General features: G+C 47.0%; 1 protein-coding gene across 4 annotated transcripts in view; it reads left to right on the forward strand.

The window, feature by feature from the left end:
* AGTPBP1 (ATP/GTP binding carboxypeptidase 1) overlaps positions 1-26,816 on the forward strand; it is a 455,468-nt gene that overhangs the window by 247,494 nt on the left and 181,158 nt on the right. For all 4 annotated transcript variants that reach the window (XM_063913782.1, XM_063913781.1, XM_063913783.1 and 1 more), the window contains 3 exons: positions 10,454-10,551; positions 11,465-11,581; positions 12,782-13,482. In XM_063913782.1, coding sequence (XP_063769852.1) covers positions 10,454-10,551; positions 11,465-11,581; positions 12,782-13,482 — 916 coding nt within the window. The remainder of the gene's footprint in view (positions 1-10,453; positions 10,552-11,464; positions 11,582-12,781; positions 13,483-26,816) is intronic.

A 26,816-nucleotide genomic window follows, 5' to 3' on the forward strand; every position in this document is an offset into this window, starting at 1 on the left:
AGGAGGCCGTAGGAGGGCAACAACCCAGCAGCAGGACCGCTACCTCCACCTTTGTGCAAAGAGGAACAGGAGGAGCACTGCCAGAGACCTGCAAAATGACCTCCAGCAAGCCACAAATGTACATGTGTCTACTGAAACGATCAGAAACGGACTCCATGAGGGTGGTATGAGGGCCCCACGTCCACAGGTGGGGGTTGTGCTTACAGCCCAACAGTTACATTTGGTGGGGGTTGTGCTTACAGCCCAACAGTTGGTGGGGGTTGTGCTTACAGCCCAACCTTACAGTTGGTTCCAAGCTCACACTTGGAACCAACTAGGAGGTTGTCCTTTCTGGGGATGATCCTCGACACGGAAGTACAGAGGGTATTTCTTCCACTGGAAAAAGCATTGGTGATACAAACAATATTCTGGGATGTCCTGAAGCCAGCCTGGGTGTCGGTTCATCAATGCATTCGCCTTCTGGGAAGCCTCCGGGGCTGGGGCGCAGTCACTCAAGGGGAGACCTTCCAATGAAGGTGGTCAATTCTGGAAGTCTGCCTTCCGATCAACATTCTGGAATTAAGAGCCGTATACAACGGCCTTTTTCAGGCGGTCCATCTTCTAAGAAATCGGGCCTTTCAAGTGCAGTCGGACAACGTAACATCAGTGGCTTACATAAACCGACAGGGCGGAACGAAGAGCAGCTCTGCCACGGAGGAGGTAACAAGAATCCTCCTTTGGGCAGAAAAACATGCGTTGGCGCTGTCAGCAATCTTCATTCCGGGAGTAGACAACTGGGAAGCAGACTTCCTCAGCAGACACAATCTCCATCTGGGGGAGTGGGGTCTCCATCCGGAGGTGTTCAGAGACATAACAGACCTTTGGAGATTACCCCAAATAGACATGATGGCCTCCCGTCTCAACAAGAAGCTTCGGCGTTATTGTTCCAGGTCGAGGGACCCACAGGCAGTGGCAGTGTACGCCCTGGTGTCTCCGTGGGTGTTCCAGTCAGTGTACGTGTTTCCACCACTCCCACTCATCCCAAGAATCCTAAATCTCATAAGTAGAACAAGGGTTCAAGCGATTATCATTGCTCCAGACTGGCCGAGAAGGGCTTGTTACGTGGACCTTCTGGATCTACTACAAGAAGAGCCGAGGCCCCTTCCTCTTCGAGAGGACCTGCTGCAGCAGGGGCCGTTCGCCTATCAGGAATTACCACGGCTACGTTTGACCGCATGGCGTTTGAACGCCTTACACTAGCTCGGAAGGGCATTCCGAACAAAGTTATTCCTACCCTGATACAGGCTATGAAAGGAGTAACGTTTAAACATTACCATCGTATTTGGAAAAAATGTGTCTTGGTGTGAGTCCAAGAGGTTTCCTACGGTGGAGTTTCAACTGGGACGGTTTCTCCTCTTCCTGCAGGCAGGGGTGGATATGGGCCTGAGGTTGGGATCTGTGAAGGTCAAGATTTTGACCCTATCCATTTTCTTCTAGAAACAATTGGCTGCCCTCCCCGGAGGTTCAGACCTTTTTGAAGGGAGTTCTGCACATCCAGCCTCTCTTTGTACCGCCTACGGTGCCATGGGATCTTAACGTGGTGTTGCAGTTTCTCCAGTTTGACTGATTTGAGCCTCTGCAAGAGGTAGAGGTCAAGTTTCTAACGTGGAAAGCTGTCACTTTGTTGGCCTTAGCTTCTGCTAGACGTGTATCGGAGTTGGGGGCTTCCATGAAGATAGAGCTGAGCTCCGGACACGTCAGCAGTTTCTTCCGAAGGTTGTGTCGGCATTTCATATCAACCAACCTATTGTGGTGCCAGTTGCTATTGACTTCTCAATTTCATCTAAGTCCTTAGATGTGGTAAGGGCTCTGAAGATCTATGTGAAGAGGACTGCTCGTCACAGAAAATCGGACTCTTTTTGTCCTATATTATCCCAAGAAAATTGGGTGTCCTGCTTCTAAGCAGACTATCTCTCGCTGGATCAGGTTCACTATCCAGCATGCGTATTCTATGGCGGGATTGCCGTGTCCTAAGTCTGTTAAGGCCCACTCTACTTGTAAGGTGGGGTCTTCCTGGGCGGCTGCCCGGGGTGTCTCGGCATTACAACTTTGCCGAGCAGCAACTTCGTCTGGGTCGAACACGTTTTTCGAAGTTCTACAAGTTCGATACATTGGCCTCTGTTTTGCAGTAGCCTCCACGCTCTCCCTCCCGTTCTGGGAGCTTTTTTACATCCCCATGGTACCAATGTGGACCCCAGCATCCTCTAGGACGCAAGAGAAAATAGGATTTTAATTACCTACCGGTAAATCCTTTTCTCGTAGTCTGTAGAGGATGCTTGGCGCCCCCCCAGCGCTTTGTTTTCCTGCAGTTGTTATCTGGTTCAGTACAACTTTGTTGTTAGTTGTGTACTGCATTATTACTAGGTAAGTAATGTTTCAGCTGTTGCTGAAGTTTTTCAAGCTTGTTAGCTTGATGTGCCTTGTATGTGTGAGCTGGTATGAATCTCGCCACTATCTGTGTATAATCCTTATCTCGAAGATGTCCGTCTCCTCAGGCACAGTTTCTAGACTGAGTCTGGTAGGAGGGGCATAGAGGGAGGAGCCAACCTACACTCTCAAACTCTTAAAGTGCCAAAGGCTCCTGGTGGACCCGTCTATACCCCATGGTACTAATGTGTGGACCCCAGCATCCTCTACCGACTATGAGAAAAGGATTTACCGGTAGGTAATTAAAATCCTATTTTTGTTGTATACTAGTGTCATTATTCCAAATACACACTGTGTTGCCACATACACAAACAACCAGTGTAGACAATGGGTACTCCCTTTAAAGCATAACCACAAATGTAAAAACTGATAGTGATTACTTACCCTGTATCTTTCTTTTATATGCAACAAAAAAACAACCCATTGCTTAACATAATATTTAAAAAAAAATAATAACAAAAAACAAAAACAAAATCTCATACTGTACAGTATATTGCACACACCCTATTTAAGGGTGAAAACAGCCTGTATATACTCTTTATTTTACTGGGACTCTCTGGAGGACCTTCTTTATCCAAATATATAGACCAGAAGATTAATCCAGGTGTAAGAATGCAAAGTTATTTGTATAATCAGGTTAAAATCAGTTGCAAAAATTAACCAATCTGCCACCTAACATCCCCCTCCCCCCCACCGTAAAATCCGCCACCTCGGTAAGCTAGTTGCAGTCCGTGACTTTACTCAATACCCTGTGACTGGCAGTGACTTCCTATTGCTACTGCCACTCACCCGCAGGACAGTCCGTCACACTGGGAGGTGTTTACTCCTTTAGGGGATGCCATTATGGACTGCGATTAGCAGAGAGCATGCTTCCTGCAGGAAGCCATTTCCTGCCTTTCGGGCATCCCTAACCGTCGTTTTGCACATGCGCATTCCCACCACTGCTTATGCGCCTGTGCTGGTTGCCGGCACCTGTCGGATACATGGCGCAGGTGCCAGGACCAGACTGGTGGCTGGCTGGTGCTTTCCTCTCCTACAGCAGACAGCACGGGCAATGCAGCCCACCTCCAAAGAGGTAGGAGCCGCCACTGGTTAAAATCCAACAGAGAGGGAAACCAACATTACCAGATCTAGGTCTTATGCATGTATCCGCATAGCAGCCCTTGGGGTACCAGATATTCCCAAGTGGAAATGCCAGCTGTCCTTTAAAAGATGTCTCCCTACTCTATCAACCAACGCTTTTCATTGTAAAGTCTTTGTCAGTGTGTAGGTCTGTGGGTTCTTGATCTCCTTTTATATACCTCTAGTCCTTAACGTCATCATATTATGGGTGGTGCTATCATTATAAACACGTTGCTATGCATTTAGAAATATTGTACATATAAAGGTCTTAATACTCTTACTCCAATCTTGTATATCAACTTCAATTCTTGTCCAAACTCCTAAAAAAAAAACTTTAAATATTAACCTGCGTTCTAGCTCTGAAATGCATGGTATATCCACCGGAAGTGATGTCATATGGTCAGAATATACAACTCATACTTTGCATAGCCTGATGTTCATTAACGTTGTACCCACACCAAGACAAATCAGATCCATTTGTAAATGGACCGATTGGGCAGAGCTATAGGAAAACACCCAGGCCACTGCTTCCAGTATTCAGGCGAACAGCTTATGCGCACAGCATTCAAAGATGGCTGTGCTGTCCACCATTTCGGCTGGCGGCGCATGCACACCATACTGTATTTAACGATGACCGTGCATTCCACCATCTCGCTGCCATGCGTTAGTTATTACTAGCCTATAAAATAATTTTTAAAGTGCTGGTACATACAGTAAATAATGTTTACAGTAATTATAATTTGGATACCAAAAAGCAAGTTTCAAATAATTACATTTATGAAAGAAATGAATAAAATAATCATTTATATGTAAAACCCTACTTGTCAAAAAGCTTTTCGGCTTATATTCACTGGAGTTGAAGGCATTTTCCACAGTCAACAAAATCTATGGCAAATCCATAAAAAAAAAAAGTCAAATAAATAAAAACAAACCGCTATGTCGGACTATAAAAAAACAAGGATGATATATCTACCACTATTTTAACCACTGAACTGGCTATTTTTCACTTGAAAACCATTCAGAACTTTTTTTATTTTTGTATTTAATATAGTTTAAAAAGTATTCTTTTAAATATTATGCGCATCTGCAGAACAGATCTCCTTGTCAAACAGTGGTGGACACAGTTGGGCAGCATGTGATCTGACCAAGTGGTTAAAGGAACCATTTATCTCAACCTCTGAATTTAAAGCCTTAGGATTAAGGGTACCTAAATTGAAAATGGTGCGCATCTCCGTTCTCTCTAATACTGTACTTCTTCTGTAATACGTATTTTCTCTGACGTCCTAGTGGATGCTGGGTACTCCGTAAGGACCATGGGGTATAGACGGGCTCCGCAGGAGACTGGGCACTCTTAAAAGAAAGATTAGGTACTCTATCTGGTGTGCACTGGCTCCTCCCTCTATGCCCCTCCTCCAGACCTCAGTTAGTATCTGTGCCCGGCCAGAGCTGGATGCACCCTAGGGGCTCTCCTGAGCTTCCTAGAAAAGAAAGTATTTGTTAGGTTTTTTATTTTCAGTGAGATCTGCTGGCAACAGACTCACTGCTACGTGGGACTGAGGGTAGAGAAGCGAACCTACCTGCTTGCAGCTAGCTTGGGCTCCTAAGGCTACTGGACACCATTAGCTCCAGAGGGATCGAACACAGGCCCAGTCCTTGGTCGTCCGGTCCCGGAGCCGCGCCGCCGCCCCCCTTGCAGAGCCAGAAGAACGAAGGGAAAGTTGAAAATCGGCGGCTGAAGACTCCGGTCTTCATTAAGGTAGCGCACAGCACTGCAGCTGTGCGCCATTGCTCCCTTAGCACACCACACACTCCGGTCACTGATGGGGTGCAGGGCGCTGGGGGGGGCGCCCTGGGCAGCAATAAGATTACCTTACTTGGCGAAAAGCACATAATACAGTCTGATAAACTGTATATGTGCATTAACCCCCGCCATTAAAGTACAGAAAAGGACAGAAGCCCGCCGCTGAGGGGGCCGGGCCTTCTTCCTCAGCACACCGGCGCCATTTTCTCTTCACAGCTCAGCTGGAAGGAAGCTCCCCAGGCTCTCCCCTGCAGTATCCTGGTACACAAAGGGTAAAAAAGAGAGGGGGGGCACATAAATTTAGGCGCAAAACTGTGTATATAAGCTGCTATTGGGGAAAATCACTCAGTATAGTGTACATCCCTGTATTATATAGCGCTGTGGTGTGTGCTGGCATACTCTCTCTCTGTCTCTCCAAAGGGCCTGGTGGGGAAACTGTCTTCAAATAGAGCATCCCCTGTGTGTGTGGTGTGTCGGTACGTGTGTGTCGACATGTCTGAGGTAAAAGGCTCCTCTAAGGAGGTGATAGAGCGGATATGTGTGTGGGAGGGTGTCTCCGTCGACAACGCCGACACCAGTTTGGATATGTGTAAGTGCTGAGGTAAAATTATTGCACAAAAGGTTAGGGAACAGAAAGGAAATCTACCCTGGTCTGTCCCTATGTCACAGAGTCCTTCAGAGTCTCTCTATGTTCACTATCCAAAATAACAAAGTATCGACACGGAGTTTAACTCCACTGTCGACTACGATAATGCAAAGTTACAGCCAAGAGGGCTAAAAGATATTCAATATATGATTATTGGAATAAAAGATGATTTGCATATCACTGATGACTCATCTGTCCCTGACACGAGAGTACACATGTTAAGGGGAAGAATGCTGAGGTAAATTTCCCTCCTCTCATGAGGAAAAAGAGCGGGAATCTCCAGACAAGAGACGGCAGCTTCCCACAAGAGAATTCTCAGGCTGTATCCTTTCCCCACTAGGGCCAGGATGTGTTGAGAATCTTCCCCTTGGGTGTCCTGTTTGCACTAGCTATTCTCAGGGATCCTGCAGATAGTGTGCACATTCTAGTATACTACCCAGACCGGCGATTGTGTCGGCATGGGTTTATAGCGCTGTGGCAGCGTGGACAGGTACCTTATCAGCAGAGATTGAGACCCTAGTATGCATATAAATATTTTAAGATGCTGTCTTAAGTGATAGATATATAATTATAAAGCATGCCCGAAGGGACATGAGTATACTGGGTCCTAGAGACAAAAGCTATGTCGATTTCTGCTTGACGTGTCCTGTAGAATATACATTGGACAGATGATGCCGACTTAAGAGGCATATGGAAGGCTGAGGATTGTGTGGAGAAAGGTTCTCGGGCCTGGTCTCCACAGCTATAGCTGGTAATTCTGATATTTTGCCTTATATTCCTGCACAGCCTAGGAAAGCACGACATTATTAAATGCAGCTTTTCGAATAAAGAAACAAGAAAGTCTGAGGTGCGTCCTTTCTTGTCAGAGCCGGGGGCAGAGGAAAGAAGCTGTACAACACAGCTAGTCCCCAGGAACAGAAGTCCTCCCCGGCCTCTACAAAAATCCACCGCATGTCGCTGGGGCTCCACAGGCGGAGCTAGGCCCGGTGGGGACACGCCTTCGTAAGTTCAGCCACAAGTGGGTTCACTCCCTGTTAGATCCCTGGGCAATAGAAATTGTATCGCAGGGATACAGGCTGGACTGTGAGAAGATGCCCCCTCACCGAGGACCCGGCGGGCTTCCCCCCAAGAGAGGGAGCCAGTGTTAACTGCAATTCGTAAATTGTATCTTCAACAGGTGGTGGTCAAGGGTACCCTACTTCAACAAGAGGGTGTTATTATTCGACCATGTTATAATCCCGAAACCAGACGGTTCGGTTAGACCCATATTTTATTAAAATCCCTGAACATATACCTGAAAAGGTTCAGGTTCAAGATGGAATCGCTAAGAGCGGTCATTGCAAGCCTGAAATGAATCGGGACATAAGGGATGCATACCTTCGTGTCCCCATTTATCCACCTCATCAGGCGTACCTCAGAATTGCGGTACGGGATTGTCATTACCAATTTCACCAAGGTAATGGCGGATATGATGGTGCTCCTGCGGAAGCAAGGTGTCACTATTATCACATACTTGGATGATCTCCTCATAAAAGCGAGATCAAGAGAGCAGTTGCTGGACAGCGTATCACCTTCTCTGGAAGTGAAACGGCAACACGACTGGATTCTATTTATTCCGAAGTCGCAGTTGGTTCCTACAGCTCATCTGCCTCGCCTAGGCATGATCCTAGACACAGACCAGAAGAGAGGGTTTATCTCCCGATAGAGAGAGCTCAGGAGCTCATGACACTGGTCAGGAATCCATTGAAAACCAAAACAGGTGTCAGTGCATCACTGCACTCGAGTCCTGGGAAGGATGATGGCATCATACGAGGCCATCCCCTTCGGCTGGTTCCATGCAAGGACAATGGAACTTACTAGACAAGTGGTCCGGATCACATCTTCAGATGCATCGGTTAATCACCCTATCCCCCAGGGCCAGGGTGTCTCTCCTGTGGTGGCTGCGGAGTGCTCACCTTCTCGAGGGCCGCAGATTCGGCATTCAGGACTGGGTCCTGGTGACCACGGATGCAAGCCTCCGAGGGTGGGGGGCAGTTACACAGGGAAGAAAATTCCAAGGTTTGTGGTCAAGCCAACAGACTTGCCTTCACATCAATATCCTGGAACTAAGGGCCATATACAACGCCCTAAGTCAAGCGGAGTTCCTGCTTCGCGACCAACCGGTTCTGATCCAGTCAGACCGCAAGGGCTCATGTAAACCGCCAGGGCGGCACAAGGAGCAGGGTGGCGAGGGTAGAAACCACCAGAATTCTTCGCTGGGCAGAGAATCAAGTAAGCGCACTGTCAGCAATGTTCATTCCGGGAGTGGACACGACCTCCACCCGGGAAAGTGGTGACTTCATCAGGAAGTCTTCACGCAGTTTTGCAAATTGATGGAAACTGCCTCAGGTGGACTACATGGCGTCCCACCTCAATAAAAAGATAAAAAAGGTTTTACGCTGGGTCAAGGGACTCTCAGGCGATAGCTGTGGTCGCACTAGTAACACCGTGGGTGTTCCAGTCGGTCTATATATTCCCTCCTCTTCCTCTCAGACTCCAGGGCTGAGAATTGTAATAAACGGAGGAGTGTGAACAATATTCTTTGCTCCGGATTGGCCAAGAAGGACTCGGTACCCGGAACTGCAAGAAATGCTCTCAGAGGACCCATGGCCTCTGCCTCTCAGTCAGGACATGTTGCAACAGGGACCCTGTCTGATCCAAGACTTACCGCGGCTGCTTTGGACGGCATGGCGGTTGAACGCCGGATCCTAGCGGAAAAGGGCATTCCGGATGCAGTTATTCCTACGCTGATAAAGGCTAGGAAAGACGTGACAGCAAGACTTTTTCTCTCTATATGGAGAAAATAGGTTGCTTGGTGTGTGGCCGGGAAGGCCCTACAGAGGAATTCCAGGGGGGTCGATTCCTGCACTTCCTACAGTCAGGAGTGACTATGGGCCTAAAATTAGGATCCATAAAGGCCAAGATTTCGGCCCTATCCCTTTTTCTCTCAAAAAGAACTGGCTTCACTGCCTGAAGTTCGGACGTTGTTACAGGGGTGCTGCATATTCAGCCCCTTTTGTGCCTCCAGTGGCACCTTGGGATCTTAACGTGTGTTGGATTCCTAAAATCCCACTGGTTTGAGCCACTTAAGACCGTGGAGCTAAAATATCTCACGTGGAAAGTGGTCATGCTTTTGGCCTTAGCTTGGACTAGGCGTGTGTCAGAATTGGCGGCTTTGTCATGTAAAAGCCCATATCTGATCTTCCATATGGAAAGGGCAGAATGGAGGACTCGTCCCCAATTTCTCCCTAAGGTGGTATCATCGTTTCATTTGAACCAACCTATTGTGGTGCCTGCGGCTACTAGGGACTTGGAGGATTCCAAGTTGCTGGACGTAGTCCGGGCCCTGAAACTTTGTTTCCAGGACGGCTAGAGTCAGAAAAACTGACTCGCTATTTATCCTGCATGCACCCAACAAGCTGGGTGCTCCTGCTTCAAAGCAGACTATTGCTCGCTGGATCTGTAGCACGATTCAGCTTGCACATTCTGCGGCTGGACTGCCGCATCCTAAATTAGTAAAAGCCCATTCCACGAGGAAGGTGGGCTCTTCTTGGGCGGCTGCCCGAGGGGTCTCTGCTTTACAACTTTGCCGAGCTGCTACTTGGTCGGGTTCAAACACTTTTGCAAAATTCTACAAGTTTGATACCCTGGCTGAGGAGGACCTTGAGTTTGCTCATTCGGTGCTGCAGAGTCATCCGCACTCTCCCGCCCGTTTGGGAGCTTTGGTATAATCCCCATGGTCCTTACGGAGTACCCAGCATCCACTAGGACGTCAGAGAAAATAAGAATTTACTCACCGGTAATTCTATTTCTCGTAGTCCGTAGTGGATGCTGGGCGCCCGTCCCAAGTGCGGACTCTCTGCAATACATGTATATAGTTATTGCTTAACTAAAGGGTTATTGTATGAGCCATCTGTTTAGAGAGGCTCAGTTATTGTTCATACTGTTAACTGGGTATAGTTATCACGAGTTGTACGGTGTGGCTGGTATGAGTCTTACCCTGGATTCCAAATCCTTTCCTAGTAATGTCAGCTCTTCCGGGCACAGTTTCCCTAACTGAGGTCTGGAGGAGGGGCATAGAGGGAGGAGCCAGTGCACACCAGATATAGTACCTAATCTTTCTTTTAAGAGTGCCCAGTCTCCTGCGGAGCCCGTCTATTCCCCATGGTCCTTACGGAGTACCCAGCATCCACTACGGACTACGAGAAATAGAATTACCGGTGAGTAAATTCTTATTTTTTCTCCTAATTATCAGGGACTAATTGTATACCACAAAAAGACATTGAATCCATCGGTTTACAATTATGTATTTGTTTAAAATGTGCTGAGACGCTATGTGTTTGAATTGCCTTTTTTATGCATATATATTTTTAATGTAGTTGATGATGTTGTGGACGAAAGTGACGACAATGATGACATTGAGGCAGATGCAGAAGTGGAAGCTGAAAATGAAGATGATAATGTGCAAGTGTTTAAAGTAAGACATCATGGTTCACACTCTGTTTGCAATGTATTCTGCATTAGATTCTGGGGCACTTGATAAATGTTAGCTCAATGCTGATTGGTTGCCATGGGCAACGTCTTCACTGACTTGCTTCTCCACTCTTATCACTGCTTCATACACTCCCCCTCTGCCCCTTGTCTGTGATGTGCTGCTTTGAGGTTGCCTCTTAAATGTAATTGGTGCATTTTGTTACTGCTGTCCGTTGTTTGCCAATTACTGTACTTGGGTACCGTCCCATGTCTGCAGTATACTGTATTTAGATGTTGTCCTTTATCTGTAGTATACTCATTTATTCAGAAGTGTGTAGTATACTTCATTGGATGCTATCCCTTTTCTGCAGTACAGGTCGAGTCTCCCATATCCAAAATGTTTGGGACCAGAAGTAATCTGGATTTCAGATATTTCTGTATTTTGGAATATGTGCATGCCGCAATGAGCTATCTTGGGGATGGAACCCAAGTGTAAGCATGAAATGCGTTTATGTATCATATACAAATTATACACATAGCCTGAAGTTAAGTTTATGCAATATGTTTTAATAACTTTATGCATGAAACAACTATCAGAAAGCAAAGGTGTCACTATTTCAGTTGTGCTCAAAAGAAAGTTGGATTTCAGATGTGGGAGACTCACCCTGTACTCTGTTTTTAGATACGGAGTCATGTTTGGAATATACTGCATGTTAAATATTGTACAGTATCTTGTATGTTGCGTACTCTGATATTTTGTCCTTTGTTTGCATTGTACTATATTACGTATTACATGCTTTCACATATATTTGATTTAGATGTTGTCTTTTTTCTAAATGTGATTGTTGGGATCTTTATAGTTTTGTTTTGTTTTGTTCTTTTTACATCATTTGAACGTTGTTTTTTTTTTTTCTGAGAATGATGACATCGAAACTGATATTAGTAAGCTGAAACCTGCACAAGAGCTGGGAAGATCAATAGAAGATCTGAAAATGTATGAACGCTTTTTCCCAGAGCTTTCTGATGATTTCCAGGTAAATCAAATTGTATGCGCATGTTAACTCCTTATTATGCATAAGGCTTCTTTTGCATCAAAATGTGAATGACTATTTACCTGTATTAAATTAGAGTAATGTACCACATGAAACATCTACAGTATATGCCTTTAAAACCTAGAAAGTGCTTATTTTAACGTCTCTAAAATGTATTAAAAGGCTGGCCATGGAGAAATCAGAGATTTTTCCAGTGACGCCTTCAGATTGTGTAAAAGCATTATGGGGCACTTACTAAGTGGCGAAAATCTAAACATTTCATTGCTTGTCCCTTAACACATACAGTAGCGCCATCTGAGGATGATGTTACTTGCCAGTCTCGTTAATGGCTTTGTACATTCTCGCACACGCACAGCTCAATGAGATCTCGTGGTTATGTGAAATCTTGCACATTGGAGTTCTAACTGGAGCCATGAGGTAGCACATTAGAATTCAGTGTAATCAATAGACACACCCTTTTGAAAGAGGTAATTCCCTACTTTCAGATTAGGTTACCCCCATTTTTGTAGGTGGTGATGTTAGGGAGATAGAGGGAATTAAAGTCCCTGCCCACACCATTTTACCTTTTTTTTTTTTTTTTTTTTTATGTGATGCAGCTTTACTTCTCGAATAAACACAGCAGCTTTTGGGGGTCCTCACCGATCATTAGGTCCAGTTGGGCGCATTTTAGTCAGTTTTTATTTCTGTATTGCCCATTACTGCAGAGGTGTGGCTCATCCTCCGCAGTCTTACTGAGGACAAGCACCACTTGTCTTTAGCCACAAATAGTTTTAAGAGGGAAGTAAAAAAAAGCAGCATACAAAATTAAACCCAGAAGATAATAAAACATAATACAAAAGGGTTGTAGTAGCCTATTGTTCTTCTCAATTATTCCTCAGTTACTTGTTCAGTGTTGATTGTTAATGCATTTTTGTGTGAATGTTGATCAAACTTCAAACATTAGTCCTTTATTTTTCTTTTATTTCTTTTTTTTTAGGCATACATCTGTGTTTTGTTATTTTAAGCAAAGCACTATACTGCCAATTATAATAACTTTAACAGATAATGACTTTTTCCCCGTGTTCGCACTTTGATTTTATTCTTCCATTTCACATGGATTACACATAAATTAAAGTCGGTGATAAGAGTTTCATTATTTTACAATACAAAAACAATGTGTTTCCACTTTCATCTTTATCAAAGGACTTTGACCTGGTCTCGAATGAACAAATGACAGGAGCAAACCAAGGTGGGCCCATCATTGTCCCAACTGCAGGAGAAGAGCCGTCATATACACCAAGGCATATTATTAAAGAACTTTCAAGGAAAAGCAGTAGTATTTCTTTAGAAGATGAATGCAACAAAAGACCAACATTTTTGAATGTGCCAAAGAAAGACATTAAGAGAGACTACAATAGCTCCTTTCCACAGACTCAGGGTGATACCGAAAGGTCCTCATGCTTTTACTTGAACAATGATGTTGTCAGAGATCTTGACAGACTATCTCTACAGAAGTCTTCAGTCAACAACCATTGCAAAAACGGATGCGTGTCCACTAAAGATAAGTCCAGTGTTTTATCTCATTCCTGCAGTATGACTGCAAAGAATTTGTCATGTGGTAACAAGCTGTTTGAAAAGCATTCTGTGAATCTAGGACCTTTATGCTGTTCTGGAGTCTTGCCCGATGAGGATGAAGATGCAAGTCCTTTAGGTGGACACTCATTGTATGACATACTAGATACAGAACACTTATCACCTCTCCATGATCCAGAGCTGTACATTGAAATTGTGAAAAATACCAAATCTGTTCCAGAGTATTCAGAAGTGGCATATCCAGACTACTTTGGCCATGTCCCGCCATGTTTCAAGGAGCCTATATTAGAAAGACCCTATGGTGTACAAAGGTGAGTTAATGATACAGTATATTCGCAAAGTTCTCTTTAAGTCATTTATTTTTGACAGTAAAACTACCTAGTAAATCAGGTGTGTTGACTAATTGTAGACGCTTTTAACAAGATGCAAATAATAGAACTCCTTCAAGTAAACAATTTTTCACTCTATACATTAAGATGTAAAGGTGACATTTCGGAGTTGCACCAACTATCTTGTTTTTATTTTTTTTATTTGTGTTTTAATAAAAACTTCTTCAGATTGTCTGTACAGACTTTTTTGAGCATTGAGAAACAGTGGACCATGCGCTATAAACCCTTCTTTAGACTTAGCAATTTAAAATATTGAATATTATGTGCTCCTGCCTCTCTTATAGCTCCATTCTGCAGGGAACATTTATTTTTGTCATTAAGCTATAACCAGTGAGAAATAAATCATCACCTGAAAAATATATTTTACTTTGGTAAACTATTAACAGAAGCAGTAAAGCGCAATTGAGTGGGCGCACGGTTTCTCCCAGTGGATTCAATAAAGGATTTAATATAAGTATACATGTTCTGTTTCATCCACTTGGCCACTTGGGGAACGCTGAACATTGGAACTGTCTCCAGACTGCCCCTTCAGGTGTGTAAGCTCACAATTTTACAGAAAATCTGAATGTACCATGACCACCTTCTTCAGTCCCTGTCCTCAAAAGTGTACTCTTTGTCTTGTAATGTTTATTAAAATGTGCAGCAGTATCACTACCATCATGATCAGATAATTTTCCCGAAAATGTCCAAGTTGACAGACCACTCTCCAGAATGCAGGAGGTTCTTACTGAGGCAAAAACATGTATGTTCCCTTCCCGATATGTACATGGCCGATGTCACCAGAACATATTGTTCTGCCCAGTATGTAATTCTGATGGTTTTCTTCATTCAAAGTGAGCTTTTTGTAGATCTCTAATGGTTTATGTTCGTCACCATTGTGGTGTTGTCTGACTGCATCTTAATGGGGTTTCTCTTACGTCCTAGATGATGCTGGGGTCCATTTTAGTACCATGGGGTATAGACAGTTCCGCAGGAGCCTTCGGCTCTTTAAGACTTTTCAACAGTGTAAACTGGCTCCTCCCTTTATGCCCCTCCTCCAGACCTCAGTTTAGAAAATGTTCCCAGGAGACTGGATGCACACTAGTGGAGCTCTACAGAGCTTTGCTGGAAAAAGACTTTCTTAGGTTTTTTATTTTACAGGGAAGATGCTGTCAACAGCTTCCCTGCTTCGTGGGACTTGGGGGGGAGTAGGAACAAACTTCTCAATTAGTTAATGGTTCTGCTTCCGCTGACAGGACACCATTAGCTCCTGAAGGGTACTGAACACAGCCCAAGCCTGGCCAGCGTTCACTCCCACAGCACTGTCGCCACCCCCTAACAGAGCCAGAAGTCAGAAGGCTGGTGAGTATATTACCGGAGTCCTGCAGAGAGGGGATCCTCCGGTCATCGTTGGCGGCATACAGGTACATGTGCAGCGCACGCCATGTCTCTCAGCACAAGGGTGCAGAGCGCGGGGGTGGCGCGCTCTGAGGGCATGTTTTAAAACCTTACTCTCACTGGCAAAAAAGGTACATACATGTACAGTCGCTAATGTGCCATCCCCAGTCAGTATAAATATTACATTGCTGAGGCTGAATAGTGGCGCTTCTCCTCAGACTTGCCAGAACACTCACTGGGTGCCATTTTCTCCTGCAGAAACTCCAGTGTGAAGCTCCTGAACGCTGTTTCTCCTCATGACAACGCTGATACAAGTACAGGTTGTTATTGAAGGGGCAGAGAGTGTTCATTATAATTAGGTCTGTGGGCCTATTATTGGTATATGCGCTGTAAGTGTATTTCCACAATTCACAATAAGGCACAGTGTGTGGACTGGCAGATCTCTCTGTGTCTCTCTGACAGACTTTAGTGTGGGTCTGTCCCCAATAGCTCCCCTGTGTGATGTGTGTGTGTGTGTGTGTGTGTGTGTGTGTGTGTGTGTGTACAGTTGTGTAACATGTCAGACGTTGGGGAGGGTTCTTCCCAGGAAGAACCCATTTCAGATACACAAGAGGGTAATGTGGTGGCCCTTCCCTCTCAGAAGGAGCCGGAGTGGGTGAGAATGTTGCAAAAGAATATGTCAATGCTTGCAAAGAAATTCTCTGAGTCTGAACAACAGACTAAATATTGGAGGCAGTCTGTGGAGGATGTACTGTTTACTGACCTCTCCATATCATCCACTCGGGTACCATCCAGTTCCCAGAAAAGGTCTCTGGCCAAGATAATGCACCTCAGTTTCTCGGCTGTCTAAGAAAATAGTTTTGCCTGCCCCTGGTTCAGCCTCTTTAAAAGATCCAGCTGACCGTAAATTAGAAACAACCCTAAAATCCATATATACGGCTAACGGAACGGTGCTCAGACCCACCATTGCTTGTGCGTTGGTAGGTATCGCTGTGGAAAAATGGTCTGACAACTTGCTTGTTAACATATACACAGTTGACAGAGATGAAATAGTCCTAACTCTCGGCCATATCACAGATGCTGCAGGTTACTTAGTTGAAGCTATGAAGGATATTGGGTTGCTGAGTTCAAAATCCTCCGCTATGGCGATTTCAGTCCGCAGGGCGCTGTGGATCCGCCAATGGAATGCTGATGCGGAATCAAAAAAGAATATTGAGGCGCTTCATTACAATGGAGAAGCCCTCTTTGGAGACAAACTGGATGTCATGATTTCAACAACTACATCAGGCAAGTCAGCATTTCTGCCTTCCGCAGCTGCTCCACCTAGGAAAGGATTTCATTCTCATATGATGCAATCGTTTCGTCCCAACAAGTCCAAAAAGGAAAAGGGTACCCCCTTCTTCGCAGGAAGAGGTCGAGGAAGAGGTAAAAAATCTACAACACCATCAGGCTCGCAGGATCAGAAGTCAGCAGCTACTTCTGCTAAAACCTCAGCATGACGCTGGGGCTCCCCTGCGGGAGTACGATCGGGTGGGGGCACGTCTACTGTCTTTCAGCCAGGTCTGGGTTCACTCAGATCTGGATCCTTGGGTATTGCAGATAGTGTCCCAAAGGTACAAATTGGAATTTCAGGACCTTCCCCCATGCCGATTTTTCAAATCAGCCTTACCAGCTCCTGTTCAGGACAGAGCAAAAGTGCTGAACGCAATACAGAAATTATGTCAAGACAACGTAATTTCCTTAGTTCCTGTGTCACAACAGGAAAAAGGGTTTTATTCAAGCCTGTTTGTAGTGCCGAAACCAGATGGCTCCGTCAGACCGATTTTAAACCTAAAGACTCTGAACCTTTATTTGAAAAGGTTCAAATTCAAGATGGAATCCCTGAGAGCGGTGATCTCCAGCTTGGAGGAAAAGGGATTTCTGGTATCGATGGACATCAAAGATGTCATGTTACATGTTCCCATCTACCCGCCGCATCAATCATACCTGAGGTTTGCGGTGCAGGACTGCCACTACCAGTTCCAAACATTGCCTTTCGGGCTCTCCACGGCTCCGAGAATATTCACCAAGGTAATGGCGGAGATGATTGTTCTTCTTTGCAAGAAAGGAGACAAAGTCATCCCATACTTGGACGATTTCCTCAAAAAAGAGAGATCCAGGGAGAAACTCGTGCAGAACATTGCACTTTCCCTGACAGTGCTTCAACAGCACGGTTGGATCATAAACCTTCCAAAATCACAATTGGAACCCACAAGGAGGTTATCATTTCTGGGAATGATATTGGACACGGAAGCACAGAGAGTATTCCTACCGGTGGAAATGCTCTGGAGATCCAGAGGATGGTCAAACAAGTTTTAAAACCAGCACGCGTATCGATTCATCAGTGCATCCGCCTGCTGGGAAAGATGGTAGCGGCCTACGAGGCTCTACAATTTGGCCGATTCCACGACAGGGTGTTCCAATGGGATCACTCTTGTGGTGGCTTCAAAGTTCTCACCTCCTGGAGGGACGTAGGTTCGGGATTCAGACTTGGATCCTGGTGACCACCGATGCAAGCCTCCGAGGTTGGGGAGCAGTCACGCAAGGGGAAAGCTTCCAAGGACAATGGTCAAGTCAAGAAGTACTCCTTCACATAAACATTCTGGAATTGAGAGCTGTGTACAACAGCCTTCATCAAGCGGCACACCTTCTTCAAGGTCGTCCCATACAGATCCAGTCAGACAATGTAACGGCAGTAGCTTACATAAACCGCCAGGGCGGAACAAAAAGCAGAGCGGCAATGGCAGAGGTGACAAAGATACTCCTCTGGGCAGAAAGACATGCAAAAGCTCTGTCGCCAATTTTCATTCCGGGAGTGGACAACTGGGAAGCAGACTCCCTCAGCAGACACGATCTCCTTCCAGGAGAATGGGGCCTCCACCCAGAAGTCTTTGTAGAGGTAGCAGATCGTTGGGGCGTTCCTCAAGTAGATATGATGGCATCAACTCTCAACAAGAAGCTTCAGAAATATTGTTCCAGGTCAAGAGACCCACAAGCAATAGCTGTGGATGCACTGGTGACCCAGTGGGTGTTTTCAGTCTGTGTATCTGTTCCCTCCACTTCCACTAATACCAAAAGTTCTCAAGATCACCAGAAGAACAAGGGTTCGAGCAATTCTCATTGCTCCAGACTGGCCAAGGAGGGCTTGGTATCCAGATCTTCAGGAGTTATTACTGGCAGATCCTCAACCTCTTCCTCTTCGCGAGGACCTGCTTCAGCAGGGGCCGTTTGTTTATCAAGACTTACCGCGGCTGCGTTTGACGGCATTGCTGTTGAGCGCCAGATCCTAGCCCTTAAGGGTATTCCCAATGAAGTCATTCCCACACTTATTCTGGCCAGGAAAGGGGTAACGTCCAAACATTACCGTCGTATTTGGAGAAAATATGTATCTTGGTGTGAATACAAGAAGTCTCCTGCGGTGGAGTTTAAATTAGGACGTTTTCTCCTATTTCTACAGGCGGGTGTGGATGCTGGCTTGAAATTAGGGTCTATCAAGGTCCAAATTTCGACCTTGTCCATTTTCTTTCAGAAACAGTTGGCTTCCCTTCCTGAGGTCCAGACGTTCGTGAAGGAGGTTCTGTGCATCCAACCTCCCTTTGTGCCTCCTACGTCGCCATGGGATCTTAATGTGGTGTTGCAGTTCCTTAAATCGGACTGGTTTGAGGCTCTACAAGAGGTAGAGTTGAAGTTTCTCACTTGGAAAGTGGTCATGCTGTTGGCCTTGGCCTCAGGCAGACGAGTGTCTGAATTAGTGCGGACGCGTCAGCACTTTCTTCCAAAGGTTGTGTCTTATTTACATATCAACCAACCTGTGGTGGTGCCAGTGGCTTCTGACACCTCAGCCGTTTCAAAAGTCCTTGGATGTCATCAAAGCAGCTCGGATAAGGAAAACAGAATCTTTGTTTGTCCTCTATGACCCCAACAAGTTTGGGGGTCCTGCTTCTAGGCAGACTATTGCGCGCTGGATCGGAGGTACCATTCAGCACACTTATTCCACGGCAGGATTGCCGTTACCGAGTTCGTAAAGGCCCACTCTACAAGGAAAGTGGGTTCTTCCTGGGCGGCTGCCCGGGGTGTCTCAGCGTTGCAAATTTGCCGAGCAGCTACTTGGTCAGGGGCAAACACGTTTGCTAAGTTTTACAGGTTTGACACCTTGGCTGCTGACGACCTTCAGTCTGGTCAGTCAGTTCTGCAGGAACATTAGCACTTTCCCGCCTGTACTGGGAGCTTTGGTACATCCCCATGGTACTAAAATGGACCCCAGCATCCTCTAGGACGTAAGAGAAAATAGGAGTTTAATTACCTACCGGTAAATCCTTTTCTCGTAGTCCGTAGAGGATGCTGGGCGCCCGCCCAGTGTTCATTTTACCTGCAGAATTACATTTTATCTTTTTACACAGGTTCTCATGTGTTAAGATGTTCACAGCTGTTGCTGTTGCGTTATGCATGCACGTTAGCATGGGTTATGTTGAAAGCCATGTTAGGCGGCATGTTTTGTATGGTGTGAGCTGGGGTAAATCTCGCAACTAGTTTAATGTAAATTCTTCTCTCGAAGTTGTCCGTCTCCTCGGGCACAGTTCCTATACTGAGGTCTGGAGGAGGGGCATAGAGGGAGGAGTCAGTTCACACTGTTGAAAAGTCTTAAAGTGCCGAAGGCTCCTGCGGAACCCTCTATGCCCCATGGTACTAAGATGGACCCCAGCATCCTCTACGGACTACGAGAGAAGGATTTACCGGTAGGTAATTAAAATCCTATTTTCTCCCGCACAATAGCTGTACAGAATGCTCTACTTCTGGAAAAATTTCTAACTCTGACATTAAACAGAAATTTTCTGCAGCGGGGTACACTGGGTTCCACAGGGAGTAACATCGGGGGTGTAGAGTAGGATCTTGATCCGAGGCACCAACAGGCTAAAAGCTTTGACTGTTCCCAGGATGCATAACGACACCTCCTCTATAACCCTGCCTCCGTGCACAGGAGCTCAGTTTTGTAGCTGGTGCCATGCATTGCAGGCATGCAACAGGCAGCCCTCAGAAGAGCTTTTCTAAGTGAACTTTGAAGACTTCAAGGGCTGCAGCAGAGACACTGAGTGTTAGATGTCACTCTGACATGTCCTGCTGCAGCTCCATCACCTCCCCCAGCGGCGCTGTATACTCCCATGTCCTAGTTGCCGGGTACTTACAGCGGAGGCTCCGGTTTTCTTCAGTCAGGCACACACCCAACCGCAGCTCTCCTAGATCACATGGCCGCACTTAGGGAGGAGGTAAGAGGGTTCCCCAGGCGGGGACACTGTGGCAGTGCAGGGACCCCACTAGACCACCAGGGCAGGGGCAGAGGTCGGTTTTACTAAAAACTGTTTATATATGGCCCACAGTACCCGGTGGTGAAGTCCAGCAAGGGGATAAGGCTCTGACCTGTAGCCCCTCCCCCAGCCCCTAGGCGCCATTTAGAGTAAACGTTCCCGCCCTGGAGCTGCATCTCTCTCTCTCCCTCACTCCCTGTCAGCGTTTGAGCGCCATTTTCACATTCTGAGCTGATCCTTGGACTGTTTGGGCAAAACCTCCTCTGTAAAGCCGCCTGCATGTCAGCGCTGTGCATTTTACAGGACACTTAAGTATTCTACATTTCTGTTGACAGTTTTAATAATAATAATAATTTTATTTATATAGTGCTCTTTCTCCAATAGGACTCAAGGCGCTTAACAGATACATAGCATAATATAGTAAAGGAAATAATAAGATTTTACTCACCGGTAAATCTATTTCTCGTAGTCCGTAGTGGATGCTGGGGACTCCGTAAGGACCATGGGGAATAGACGGGCTCCGCAGGAGACTGGGCACTCTAAGAAAGAATTAGTACTACTGGTGTGCACTGGCTCCTCCCTCTATGCCCCTCCTCCAGACCTCAGTTAAGGAAACTGTGCCCGGAAGAGCTGACATTACAAGGAAAGGAGTTTGGAATCCAGGGTAAGACTCATACCAGCCACACCAATCACACTGTACAACTTGTGATAACCATACCCAGTTAACAGTATGAACAACAACTGAGCCTCAGTAACAGATGGTCTCATAACAATAACCCTTTAGTTAAGCAATAACTATATACATGTATTGCAGAGAGTCCGCACTTGGGACGGGCGCCCAGCATCCACTACGGACTACGAGAAATAGAATTACCGGTGAGTAAATTCTTATTTTCTCTGACGTCCTAGTGGATGCTGGGAACTCCGTAAGGACCATGGGGATTATACCAAAGCTCCCAAACGGGCGGGAGAGTGCGGATGACTCTGCAGCACCGAATGAGCAAAGGCAAGGTCCTCCTCAGCCAGGGTATCAAACTTGTAGAACTTAGCAAATGTGTTTGAACCCGACCAAGTAGCAGCTCGGCAAAGCTGTAATGCCGAGACCCCTCGAGCAGCCGCCCAAGAAGAGCCCACCTTCCTTGTGGAATGGGCTTTTACTGATTTAGGATGCGGTAACCCTGCCGCAGAATGAGCTTGCTGAATCGTGTTACAGATCCAGCGCGCAATAGTTTGCTTTGAAGCCGGAGCACCCAGTTTGTTGGGTGCATGCAGGATAAACAGCGGAGTCAGTTTTAATGACTCCAGCCGTCCTGGCTACATAGATTTTCAAAGCCCTGACTACATCAAGTAACCTGGAGTCCTCCAAGTCCCGAGTAGCCGCAGGCACCACAATAGGCTGGTTCAAATAAAACGCTGATACCACCTTAGGGAGAAATTGGGGACGAGTCCTCAACTCTGCCCTGTCCATATGAAAGATCAGATATGGGCTTTTACATGACAAAGCCGCCAATTCTGAAACACGCCTAGCCGAATCTAAGGCCAATAGCATGACCACTTTCCACGTGAGATACTTTAGCTCCACGGTCTTAAGTGGCTCAAACCAGTGAGATTTCAGGAAACTCAACACCACGTTAAGATCCCAAGGTGCCACTGGTGGCACAAAAGGGGGCTGAATATGCAGCACTCCCTTTACAAACGTCTGAACTTCAGGAAGCGAAGCCAGTTCTTTTTGAAAGAAAATGGATAGGGCCGAAACCTGGACCTTTATGGACCCTAATTTTTAGCCCATAGTCACTCCTGACTGTAGGAAGTGCAGGAACCGGTCCAGCTGGAATTCCTCTATAGGGGCCTTCCTGGCCTCACACCAAGCAACATATTTTCGCCATATACGGTGATAATGTTTTGCTGTCACGTCCTTCCTAGCCTTTATCAGCGTAGGAATAACTTCATCCGGAATGCCTTTCTCCGCTAGGATCCGGCGTTCAACCGCCATGCCGTCAAACGCAGCCGCGGTAAGTCTTGGAACAGACAGGGCCCCTGTTGCAACAGATCCTGTCTGAGAGGCAGAGGCCATGGGTCCTCTGTGAGCATTTCTTGCAGTTCCGGGTACCAAGTCCTTCTTGGCCAATCCGGAACATTGAGTATTGTTCTCGCTCCTCTTTTTCTTACGATTCTCAGCACCTTGGGTATGAGAGGAAGAGGAGGAAACACATAGACCGACTGGAACACCCACGGTGTTACTAGTGCGTCCACAGCTATCGCCTGAGGGTCTCTTGACCTCTTGACCTAGCGCAATACCTTTGTAGCTTTTTGTTGAGGCGGGATGCCATCATGTCCACCTGTGGCAGTTCCCATCGATTTGTAATCTGTGTGAAGACTTCTTGATGAAGTCCCCACTCTCCCGGGTGGAGGTCGTGCCTGCTGAGGAAGTCTGCTTCCCAGTTGTCCACTCCCGGAATGAACACTGCTGACAGTGCTTGCACGTGATTCTCCGCCCAACGAAGAATCCTGGTGGCTTCCGCCATCGCTACGCTGCTTCTTGTGCCGCCCTGGCGGTTTACATGAGCCACTGCGGTGATGTTGTCTGACTGAATCAGCACCGGTTGGTTGCGAAGCAGAGGCTCCACTTGACTCAGGGCGTTGTATATGGCCCTTAGTTCCAGGATATTGATGTGCAGACAAGCCTCCTGACTTGACCACAGCCCTTGGAAGTTTCTTCCCTGAGTGACTGCCCCACATCCTCGGAGGCTTGCATCCGTGCTCACCAGGACCCAGTCCTGTATGCCGAACCTGCGTCCCTCGAGAAGATGAGCACTCTGCAGCCACCACAGAAGAGACACCCTGGCCCTGGGGGATAGGATGATCAGCCGATGCGATCCGGACCACTTGTCCAACAGATCCCACTGAAAGGTCCTCGCATGGAACCTGCCGAAGGGAATGGCTTCGTATGACGCCACTATCTTTCCCAGGACTCGCGTGCAGTGATGCACCGACACCTGTTTTGGTTTTAAGAGTTCTCTGACCAGAGTCACGAGCTCCTGAGCCTTCTCCGCCGGGAGAAACACCTTTTTCTGGTCCGTGTCCAGAATCATGCCCAGGAAGGGCAGACGAGTCGTAGGGATCAGCTGCGACTTTGGAATATTCAAAATCCAGCCGTGCTATTGCAACACTTCCTGAGAGTGTGCTACGCTGATCAGCAACTGCTCTCTGGACCTCGCCTTTATGAGGAGATCGTCCAAGTATGGGATAACTGTGACACCCTGCTTTCGGAGGAGCACCATCATTTCCGCCATTACCTTGGTAAATATTCTCGGTGCCGTGGAGAGCCCAAACGGCAACGTCTGGAATTGGTAATGACAGTCCTGTACCACAAATCTGAGGTACTCCTGATGAGGTGGATAAATGGGGACATGCAAGTAAGCATCCTTTATGTCCAGAGACACCATAAAATCCCCCTCTTCCAGGCTTGCAATGACCGCTCTGAGCGATTCCATCTTGAACTTGAACCTTTTCAGGTAAATGTTCAGGGATTTTAAATTCAATATGGGTCTGACCGAACCGTCCGGTTTCGGAACCACAAACATTGTGGAATAGTAACCCCTTCCCTGTTGAGGGAGGGGAACCTGTGCCACCACCTGCTGGAGATATAATTTGTGAATTGCCGCTAACACTACTTCCCTTTCTATGGGGGAAGCAGGCAGGGCTGATTTTAGGTAACGGTGAGGGGGCATCACTTCGAATTCCAGCTTGTATCCCTGAGACACAATCTGTATAGCCCAGGGATCCACCTGTGAGCGAACCCACTGGTGGCTGAATTTTCGGAGACGCGCCCCCACCGCTTCCGGCTCCACCTGTGGAGCCCCAGCGTCATGCGGTGGATTTAGTGGAAGCCGGGGAGGACTTCTGTTCCTGGGAACTAGCTGTATGGTGCAGCTTCTTTCCTCTATGTGCTTTTTAGAGTCGGCATCGCCTGTTCATTGCCGAGTCCACAGGACCCTTCTGGCAGAAATCGACATTGCATTTATTCTAGAGCCCAGTAGGCAAATGTCCCTCTGGGCATCCCTCATATATAGGACAGCATCTTTTATATGCCCCAGGGTCAGCATAATGGTGTCCCTGTCCAAGGTATCCAGTTCCTCAGACAGTGTATCTGTACATGCTGCTACAGCACTACACATCCAGGCCTACGCAATTGCCGGCCGCAGTATAGTACCTGAATGTGTATAAACAGACTTCAGGATACCTTCCTGCTTCCTATCCGCAGGATCCTTTAGGGAGCCCGTATCCTGTGACGGCAGGGCCACCTTCTTAGATAAGCGTGTCAGAGCTTTGTCTACCCCAGTGCATCCTGTCCGTTGGCGGGAAGGGGTATGCCATAAGTAACCTTTTGGAAATCAGTACTTTCCTATCAGGAGAATCCCAAGCTTTTTCACATAACTCATTTAACTCATGTGAAGGGGGAAAAGTCACCTCTTGCTTTTTCTCCCCAAACATATAAACCCTCTTGTCAGGGACAGGGTTTACCTCTGATATGTGCAATACATCCTTCATAGCTACAATCATGTAGCGGATGGCTTTAGCCTTTTTAGGCTGCAATTTTGCATCATCGCCATCGACATTGGAGTCAGAATCCGTGTCGATATCTGTGTCAACAATATGGGATAGTGGGCGCTTCTGAGACCCTGACGGCCTCTGCGCTGTAGGATCAGGCATGGGCTGAGACCCCGACTGTCCCAAGGCTTCAGCTTTATCCAACCTTTTATGCAAGGAGTTTACATTATCATTTAACACCTTCCACATATCCATCCAATCAGGTGTCGGCGCCGTCGGCGGGGACACCTCATTCATCTGCACCTGCTCTGCCTCCACATAGCCCTCCTCTTCAAACATGTCGACACAAACGTACCGACACACCACACACACAGGGAATGCTCTATATGAGGACAGGACCCCCACAAGGCCTTTTGGAGAGACAGAGAGAGAGTATGCCAGCACACACCCCAGCGCAATATGACACAGGAATCACACAGTAACTTAGTGTTTACCCAGTAGCTGCTGTATATATGATTATTGCGCTAAATTTATGTGCCCCCCCCTCTCTTTTTACCCTCTTTCTACCGTGAGTCTGCAGGGGAGAGCCTGGGGAGCTTCCTCTCAGCGGAGCTGTGGAGAGAAAATGGCGCTGGTGAGTGCTGAGGAAGAAGCCCCGCCCCCTCAGCGGCGGGCTTCTGTCCCGCGATTTGGTGTAAAAAATGGCGGGGGCTCATGCATATATACAGTGCCCAGCTGTATATATGCTGCTTTTGCCAGGAGGTACTCAATTGCTGCCCAGGGCGCCCCCCCCCTGCGCCCTGCACCCTACAGTGACCGGAGTGTGTGGGTTAGTGTGGGCGCAATGGCGCACAGCTGCAGTGCTGTGCGCTACCTCATGTGAAGACAGGAGTCTTCTGCCGCCGATTTTGACGTCTTCTTGCTTCATCCGCCGGCTTCTGTCTTCTGGCTCTGCGAGGGGGACGGCGGCGCGGCTCCGGGACCGGACGACCAAGGTTAAGTTCCTGTGTTCGTACCCTCTGGAGCTAATGGTGTCCTGTAGCCTAAGAAGCGCAACCTAGCCGCAGTTAGTAGGTTTGCTTCTCTCCCCTCAGTCCCACGTAGCAGAGAGTCTGTTGCCAGCATAAGCTCTCTGAAAATAAAAAAAAACCTAACTAAAATACTTTCTTAATAGCAAGCTCAGGAGAGCTCACTAAAATGCACCCAGCTCTGTCCGGGCACAGATTCTAACTGAGGTCTGGAGGAGGGGCATAGAGGGAGAAGCCAGTGCACACCAGATAGTACCTAATCTTTCTTTTAGAGTGCCCAGTCTCCTGCGGAGCCCGTCTGTTCCCCATGGTCCTTACGGAGTTCCCAGCATCCACTACGGACTACGAGAAATAGATTTACCGGTGAGTAAAATCTTATTTTCAGACGTTGCCGTTGGGACTCTCCACGGCCCCGAGGATTTTCACCAAGATAATGGCGGAAATGATGGTGGTCCTGCGCAAGCATGGAGTCACAATTATCCCATACTTGGACGATCTCCTGATAAAAGCGAGATCAAGGGAGAAATTGCTGAGCAGTGTGGCGCTCTCTCTGAGAGTGCTCCAGCAACACGGTTGGATTCTAAATCTACCGAAGTCACAGTTGATTCCGACAACTCGACTACCGTTCCTAGGTATGATAATGGATACGGAACAAATGAAGGTCTTCCTCCCAATAGAGAAAGCCCAGGACATCCAGGCCATGGTCAGAGACCTGCTAAAACCGAAAAGGGTGTCAGTTCACCAATGCACTCGAGTTCTGGGAAAAATGGTGGCGGCCTACGAGGCCATTCCCTTCAGAAGGTTCCATGCAAGGACTTTAAAATGGGACCTTCTGGACAAGTGGTCCGGGTCCCATCTGCACTTACATCGGAAAATAACTCTGTCCCCAGGGGTCAGAGTGTCCCTCCTGTGGTGGTTGCAAAGTGCTCACCTCCTGGAGGGTCGCAGGTTTGGAATT

The sequence above is a fragment of the Pseudophryne corroboree genome, chromosome 1 (genome assembly GCF_028390025.1).
Source record: "Pseudophryne corroboree isolate aPseCor3 chromosome 1, aPseCor3.hap2, whole genome shotgun sequence".
In the NCBI taxonomy this organism is placed as follows: Eukaryota; Metazoa; Chordata; class Amphibia; order Anura; family Myobatrachidae; genus Pseudophryne; species Pseudophryne corroboree.